The following is an 8768-nucleotide window of genomic DNA, read 5'->3' as shown; positions in this document are numbered from 1 at the left end:
AAATCACTCATCAGCCTGGGGCAATGTACAACTGTAATTTTCACCCTGACAGGTTAGAGACGCATCCCACGGTGCTCTTTCCATGAGAGAACCACTGCAAAGCTGACAGAGTTGTGTGACAGTGACAATCTCCCCGCAGCATTACAAGCAGTTGAGAGTGTGTTACAAAGGACTTGGGAGGAGGAGATTGAATTTCCATTTGTATAGTTAATTAAAATGTCACCTGGACCCCCCCCCTTAGCAGGGTACAGCTCACGTACAGCGTGATGAAGTTGATGAACTTGGCAGCAGCAGCAGCAGTTTGTCGAGGCTTAGACCAGGTAGAAACCTGTCCCCCCACCCACCACCACCACTCCATGGTCACCATCACTCGTAATAGACAAAGGAAAAATCCCAAAATCCTCTTCTGCTGGGATGCTTTTTCAGGCGGGCCAAGCTACGGTGATTGATGTATTTCACAAACTTCAGCGTTTCTTTGTCTCTATAAACTAAGGCCAAGCAGTTGTCCTCTGGATTCACCGTCAGCAGCTGGAAGGAATGAAAGGCAAGGAGGAAATTAGTTGCACAAAAATGGCTTTGATAGGATTCCTAGGGAAAAACCAAACAAAACCATTTCAAAAGCCAGTCAGAACAAAGGGCTGGTGTTAGAAAATGAACTCTGTCACTGTTTTCATTTTAATATCCTCAACCTGAAGCCTTTATTAGACAGGAAGGGATTCTGGATGATTTAGTATGACTGCTCAGCACTATCCCTCATACTGATACTGAGGCAGGAGCAGTAATTCAGGCAGGAGGGCTCCGGCACGATACCGAGCACCCTCAGGATGGTGTGGGCATTACAACAAAGTGTAATTATCCCTCTCCACCCTAAACAATCTGATCTGATTTGCAGCTGTCAACTCGAGGTTCTTACCTCTTCATCTTCCCCTTTGGCGATGTAAGAAGTAAAGCCACCGTATTCTGGATCCCAATCTTAAAACAGAAAAGATTCTTAGAAAGCTCCACGCTCCTTCCTGGAGATGCTGTTTCCCACCCCACTCCCCACAGTTACTGGATATGGGATAATCCCTTTTTTTTTTTTTCAAATCATAAAAAAGATTTCCTTTTTTTTTCCACAGATGGGCCATTTAAGTTGCTTGGCGCTCTCCTCCTCGCATGCAGAGCAGTTTTGCCTTAGCAGATATGCAAATTATCTGTATAATTACCAGTGTGGTAATGCCAAGTGGTTTCAGCCGGGCATGTGGGGCTCAGCTGCTCCAAAATCCTTAGGTTTAGATGTTTGGTTTCACTGCTATCTAACCAGCAATCAATTAAAAATGCCTAGACATGCTTAAAGTAACTTTGGAAACCCTTAAGGCTTTGGGAATGGAAGGAGGTGATAATTTTGATGAGAAAAGGGGTGAAATGGAACACTCAGCAGGTATTCTGGGCACCTGACCCTCCAGCACACCCAGAGCCACTCGCAGCTCAGGGAGAGGAAAGGTCTGGGAGGTGCAGCCTTTCCCCCTGTCCCAAGCGCCACCTCCTGGCACCAGCCAGGAAGGTCAGAGCTGATCCCAAGGCCACACTCAACAAATCTTTGTACAGCAACTGCTAAACCAGGGCTCAGGCAGAAGGGAGGTTTGGGATAAAGCCTGCAGAGCCCTTGTGTGTACGAAAAAAGCAGGGAAATTTTGGCTACTGCAGCACCGCTGAGAATTCAGAAGTCCTTCTTTTATAGCAACCTTGAAGGAGAGTCTGGTATCTCTGTATTTTGTCCCCTTACCCTCACAGCCGCAGAAGAAGAGCAGGTCGAGAGCAAATTCTGTTGTTTGAGTGTCATGGACCAGAGTATAGTGGCCGTGGGTCCAGCGCCTCAGCTCCCCCGCACACACAGGGATACCCGAGCCTAGAGGAGGGAAAACACACCAGAGAAACAGGGACGTTGTACAACGGCCGACGCCTGCCAACCTCGAGGGATGTAGGGGGGAGCCCCTGCGCTGCCACGTCATGTTTGCCAGCCCCAGGAAAGTGTGAAGGGAGGAAAAACTAAACCCACAGATCTCATGTGAACTGTTTTCCTCGAGGCAGCTCTAAATTCTGTCCTTTGACCGATGGGGAGGAGGTGGGCCAAGATTTGCCCTCTGAAAGGGCCCAGGTGCCATGGGCTTTGGTTTAACCAGTTCCTCCTTTCCTTTTGTTTTAGGTTCCCCCTCCAAGATTTACAGCAGCATTCCAAACTTCAAGAGCCAGTGACCTCTCTGTTCTTGAAGTACAGAAAATACCAGATGCTTCAGCGAAGAAGGATGTTGCTCTGAGCTTGCTCTTCACCTGCCATTCCAGGAGGTATGTCTGAATTTGGGGAAGCCTTCCTTTTCTCATGGGTTTAACTTAGTTTTCAATCCATGCAGCCCCAAACTATGTACTCCTCGTAGGTTGAATTTAAAATCACAAGTTGGGAACATGGCAGATAGAAAAGGCAAAAAAACTAACCATAGAAATGAGAAAAACAAACCCTCTGTACCGGGGAAGTGTTCTGGTGGGATTTGCAGCAGGACTTGGTCTTTTATTATCTTTTATTCCAGTGTCCACTAACTTGCCTGACTCAGTGCATTTTCAAAAATTCTACCCTTAAATTTCCAAGCTGCTGTTTTAAATAACCAGCACCAATCCAGGAATCCACAATTAATCCAATCTTTGATAGCAATGATCCCTCATTGCTGACAATTCAGTGGTTATTTAGGTTGGCGGTGTTTTTGGAAAGGTTAAATCCTAGTTTTAGGTATCGATTTTCTAATTCTAAAGTTATTTTTACTTCTGAATTGTTTGCTTTCTTCCTTTTGGTTTGGTCTCTCATGTGAGAATTTACTTTATATGAAGGAGGTAGAAACCATGGAATTATTGACAAAAGATACTGGGCAATTAACACCCCCCACTCCTTATCCGTGCCTCAACTCCTACAGAAGTCTCGCCCTTAAGACTTCACGCTGACATCTGTTCCAAACAGTATCTTCAAGTTTGTCATTATTTTATTCCAAATTCTTTTGCAATGGTCACTCATTTTAGACACCAAATCTGACATGTTTCAAGCCCCATGTGTGTGCTGGTGCCTTGTGCTGGCTGCAGTACCAGGTGAAATATTAGTTCTGTAAAAATCACGGGGAGTTCTGCTGCCGACACCCTTAATGTCAGGATTCTGCTCAAGTCCTTTCACACTGTTCCTGCTCTACTCACTGTTCTGTGTCTCGCTGTCCTGTGCTTCAGGGACGTGGTCAGGTTGGTCTGGCTGATGGGGATCACTATCAGTGGGCTGCTCAGTCTCCTCCTGCTCAGGTTTGGGACTGCTGTGCCCAGCGCTGTCTGCTGCTCTTCCTTCCCCAGCATCTTCATCCTCATCAGAGGGAGCCAGGAAGTGCAGCTTTAGGCCAGTGAAGTTGGAAAGCAGTAAAAACAAGGCCTCAGAGCGTAAGAACTGCAGGAATTTCTTCAGGATGTCAGGGAGACTGTCTTCCTCCGCTGTCTCATAGAGTCTGAAAGACAGCAGAGAGATCAGCAGTGGAGAACCAACAAGGACCAGGTCCACAGGTCCTCATGGCAGCTCCTGCTTGGCCAGATCAATGGGTGCAGGACACTGTCATAGAATGAATCATAGAATCATAGAATGGTTTGGATTGGAAGGGACCTTAAAGCTCATCCAGTTCCAACCCCCCTGCCATCAGCAGGGACACCTTCCACTAGACCAGGTTGCTCAAAGCCTCATCCAGCCTGGCCTTCAACACTTCCAGGGAGGAGCAGCCACAACTTCCTTGGGCAACCTGTTCCAGTGTCTGACCACCCTCACAGTGAAGAACTTCTTCCTAATGTCTAATCTAAACCTCCCCTCTTTCAGCTTAAACCCATTTCCCCTTGTTTTGTCATTAGTTGTCATTCCCCACCTTTTATTGGCAGGCCCACGGCTACTCCACTGGATGTCTTTGTTCTCCAGAGCTTCACAGAGCAGTTGGTATTTCTCTTTCTAGGAGAAGAAAAGATACTGCAGAGAATTTAACATGTAGCTCCCAAGTGTCTCTTGGTGTGCTAGAAGCAGCCATGCTCTGCTCTCAGATAAGGCACTCTTAAATTTTTCTCTCATTTGTTTGAGGATCCTAAGAGTTGAGGGGCAGAGGCTGGGTGAGCATCATGAATTTTCAATGCCAACAGGTGACCAACAGGTATCAAACACCACTCGGACTGTCTGCTGGGTGAGAACTCAGTGTCACCGAGATGCCCAATAAACCAGGTAAATCAGCCTTTCAAGTCAGACAAAACCATTATGGGTCATTTGTGTCACAGGCTTAGTTCCCCAAGTGCTAAGCTGTGAGAGCTGAGGGACAAGGAAGGACACTCTGGTCACCACAAGGTTAGGAAGCAGGAAGGATGATGTGTTTTCATCCTTCTGCTTTGCTTCTTGCAGGAAACAAGAATGCTGAAGCACATGGTTTGACTTTTGATGATGTTTGACTCCCTGCAGCAGTGGACAGGCAGGCAGAAGGGATCCATCCACAGAATCACAGAATGGTTGAGGTTGGAGGGGACCTCTGGCGATCATCTGGTCCATTCCCCTTTAGGGAGTGAAACTAGAAGGAGTTTTGGTTGACAGCTGTACAAACAAGCCCATTCCCAGCCTGTGTGACATGTGGTACCTGCCACCCCTGTGACCTGTTCTGGCAAACCACATCAGATTGAACCACTGGACTCACCTTAAGAAAATCTTTCAGGAGAATTTCTGATCTCTCCTCAAATTCCTCCTGGATTTGAGCTTGGGAGTCCATGTTCAAATAAACCAGATTGATCCACTCATACAAGATTTCATGCTGGAAGGGAAATGGATTTGAATGCTGAATTTACAAAAGTGAAAAGGATTTCCCAGTTCCCCCTTACCCAGCTGGCCACAGGGCTGGATTCCTCCCCACACAGACCCCCAGTCCTTTCTTTATTTCACTGAACCATGAGTATTTGCTGCACACTCTGCACTAAATATACAAAATGTATGGAGTCAAGAAAGATACACAAGAAAGAAACCAGCTACAAATTTATGGACAGGAAATAAAAAGAGAAAGAAATAAAAAGAAAAATAAAAACAGAGGAAATAAAAAAGAGAGAGGAAATAAAAAAGAGAGAAAATAAAAAGAGGAAATAAAAAAGAGAAAAGAAAAACTTCTCTGTTAAAGATTAAAGCATCCCCCAAGCACCAGTGCATCCCATAACGGGTATTCCAGGGACATGGAAAAAGCAGAAATGCAGGTGAGCAGCTGTAGGCTCGTTACTCACATCGTAGGGGATGTGGGGACTCCTGGGCAAGGGAGCTTCAAGGTGGCGTGCAGGTCTGGCTACCGACGGGCCGTGAAACCAGCCGCTCACTGACAGGCGACACTTCTCCTCAGACAGAACTTCTGACACCTGGAACGTCGTTGACAGCGTGTTACTGTTTAGATGACAAAACATTTAAGGACTATCTGTAACAGGCACAACATAGAGTCATCCCAGGAGATGGACCTGGGAGCCTACTGCATACACAGGAAGGTCAGACAAGGGCTAGACCAGGCTGGATTGTTCTTGGCTCACAGACAAAGGGCTAAAGCAAACTTTGATGCATGAGTCCATTCTGGGTTTCCAGAATCCCAGTGCAAACTTTTACTTCAAGCTCCAAGCAGAATCCACTCCCTCTCCCTGAGACCTTTGAGTCATTCTGTTATTAAATGCAACTGTATTTTATTTTTTTCTACCTTTTATTCTGTTGAAGAACCAGCTACCCTAGGCTGAAAAAAATCACCTGTCACAGCTTAGTCTGGAAACTCAGGAAGCGTTGAGCATCAGTGGGCCGCAGCAGACTGCACTGGTTGACTTTTTTGTCTTTTACTTTTTAAAAAGTGCTGTAATACAAACCATCACGAAAGGCATTTGCCCCAGATCTTTGGCTCTTTGTCTACCTATCTATCAGAGAACAGCCCCTTGATCCTGGCATTTAACCTGCTCCGGGGAAACCCTTGGCTCTTGCACAGCGATGGCCACTGTTAAATCTTGATTTCATCAAATTGGGCTGAATGGAACAAATTCCCACTCTGGGGTGCTGGGCTGTAACAGCACAAAGAGAGAGACATCCCCTTGTGAGTGGCTGCAAGGCAGAAACTGTTGTGAATTTCTGAACAGCACATACAGACTTTGTACCATTTTTGTTTTGTTTTTTAGAACAGGAGGAAGAAACACAGTTCTGAAAAGGTTTTGGCTCTTATTGATTGTTACAGAGCTGTGGTGGCCCTTTCCTCGTGTGACTTGGAGGTGTTCTGGGTTATTTGGAATGGCTACTGGGTTATTTGGAATGGCTAGGGAATCCTAAATCACTTGGGAGATGGAAACCAGAAAAATGCCTGGCATTAGAAGCTCACGGACCTGCTCTGCTCAGCAAACACCCACAGCTTTATTTGCTGTCTCCTGAAGAACTGTGCACCACGAAGGCCAACACCTGAAGATCTGTGGGGAAGTGCTGACTCAATGCTCTTTGCCCAGTGTCTCAGAGGGCTTTAGGCTGGTGTGTGCTGTAGCAGTATCAGGCTGACCCATACATTGTCCTCTAACAGTGAAAGAAATGATTCAGTGGTTCAGCAAATACTCTGGGCACAACCAGTGAGGTCCAGATCTGGGAGGCTTTGATTCACATCACTCCCAGTTAAGTTTAATGTTTATTATTTAAGCTGAGTTTATTGCTTGTGTTAACAGTGGCAGAGACAGCACGCAGGACTCTGAGTAGTGCTCGTGTCTGGGATTAAGTTTAGGTGAGTAGGAGGCAGCTGCAAGGTTAAGTGCAACATGGATTTTTATGACGAGATTAAATCACTACCTGAAGACAATTAAGGCAGTGACCAAGAAGATGCTTCTGCTAATTAATTGTAAGACAAATGACACAAAAATAAAGCCCTAAGCAGCCTACATCACTGATTTTCCTCTCCAACCTTCTGCTCCTTGGCCCTCTCTGTTACAGCCCGTGGTATTCTCAAGCACACAGGAGTTGGAGATTTCAGATGTTTGCATCGTGCCGTTCCACAGACCACTCACCCTGTTCCCAGACACCTTCCTGGTAAGTGCCACAAAGTTTTACTTCACCATATCAGCATTTCTGCTATAGGGTAGGGCACTACATTATGTTACAGAGGGCATAAAGCCATATCTGCATAGTGCCCTGCTGGCAAGGTGATGTGCTGAGAAGCTCTTCTGGAGCAAAGTCATGGCATCTGCATGAAAAATGTCAGCTAGTTTAAAGCAAGCTATAAACAAATAAAGATCTCTCTGGTCACCACAGCCAAATCCACAGCAGTGGCTTGTTATTTTTTTATTTTTGTGTTGCCAGGATAGCAACACAAAATAGAAATGGAAGTTTTTCCTTCCCCAGGATGATGAAGCTGGACTGAGAGTTTAAAGTTGCCTTTGACAGTTCTTGTTCTCCTTGAAGTCCTGCCTTTACCACACAGCACATAGCATGAGTATCTGCTCTACCCACACTTTTCCCTTTCCCCTCTCCCTCCCCATCAGGACTGTAATAACACCCAGAGTGAGTAACTGCAGTCATGAGAATCAAAAAATGAACAAGAGAGCTCCTTGCCTGGTGGAAAGAGACTGGAGACACTTCGAAGAAAACCAGCGTGTTCCAGGAAGGCACCAATGACTTCATGATCTGCTGTGGCTGAAAGTGTTCTGAGGAGGAGGAAGAAAACAGACTCTGGTTAAGATGTGAGCTGGAACTCACTAGAAATTGCCATTTCTCTCTGACTTCATGGCACTGTGACTGGAGAGACACCTGGGTATAAGGGACAGAGCTCAGAGCAAGGGCTTGATGAGGAATCAGTGGACTTCTGCTGCTGGAATGGGAAGTTATCTCCATCACTTTAGAGTTCCAAGCACAGTTACTGGCATCGCTTTCATCCTGCCTCTGCTCTCGGCCCTTGAAAAAAAGGATTCCCCTCTTCATGACCTTCTCCTGTCCCTCTGCTGTCAGCCATTAGCACTGTCTGCAAAGCCTGCTACAGCCCATCTCTAAGGTGCAAATTTTACTGATCCATCAGCTTCTCCAGACAAAGGAGAAACTCTTTATCCCCCCTGTACCATTTGAGGAGAGAGCTGCATAAACTTCACCCTTTTTTGGCCACCTGAGGCCAAGCTCCCAAACAGCACTCACCATCTGTGCTGTACAGGTCCAGCGTTCCCCCGTCGCTTTTCTCCCAGGGTGGGACAAGGTACAGGATGAAAGCAATTCTGCGACCTTCCAACTCATCGTCGTGGCACAGCAAGACATCTGCAATCACAGGCGTTTTGCTGCAGTAGCACCTTCCCAGTACACACATGATTCATTCCAGCTTTGTCCTCACAAGAATACAACAAGAAAAAACATGCCCTTTCCAAGAACTGCTTTTTCACTTGTCAGCATCACCAGCCCAAGATTTGCAAGATTAAATGCTGTGGGATTGCGCTACAATCGGTGGATCAGCCCACTCTGAAGGTACAGGCAGTAATAATTCATCATCCACCCCTCCACGGCTGTCACTGGGCACAGTGACACAGAGATTCCTGACTTAAATAATGATCCAAGCTCTTTTAAAGACAGAACTGCCCTTTGAGGAGGTTTGTTGCTGGAACAGAAGGGAGAGGGAGTCCTGGGAACAGAGCAGCTGGATCAACAATTCATTGCACAGAAGATATTTAAAATGTAGACTTGACAGCAATAAAAATGTCACAGAATCCCAGACTGGTGGGGTTGG

General features: G+C 46.2%; 1 protein-coding gene across 1 annotated transcript; it reads right to left on the bottom strand.

The window, feature by feature from the left end:
• Window positions 1–340: 340 nt before the first annotated feature.
• Window positions 341–8305, bottom strand: OGFOD1 (2-oxoglutarate and iron dependent oxygenase domain containing 1; the record flags this gene model as incomplete). Its single annotated transcript, XM_010171225.2, has 9 exons — window positions 341–528; window positions 914–972; window positions 1766–1888; window positions 3214–3509; window positions 3915–3994; window positions 4719–4832; window positions 5290–5418; window positions 7616–7707; window positions 8189–8305. Coding segments are annotated over 9 exons (1172 nt in total), but the record flags the coding sequence as incomplete, so codon positions are not given.
• Between the last annotated feature and the right edge of the window lie 463 nt (window positions 8306–8768).

This window comes from Antrostomus carolinensis, unplaced genomic scaffold, assembly GCF_000700745.2.
Source record: "Antrostomus carolinensis isolate BGI_N321 unplaced genomic scaffold, ASM70074v2 scaffold15837, whole genome shotgun sequence".
Lineage (NCBI taxonomy): Eukaryota > Metazoa > Chordata > Aves > Caprimulgiformes > Caprimulgidae > Antrostomus > Antrostomus carolinensis.
The sequence above is the reverse complement of the archived record's forward strand: the minus strand, read 5'-3'. Positions and strand labels throughout refer to the sequence as shown.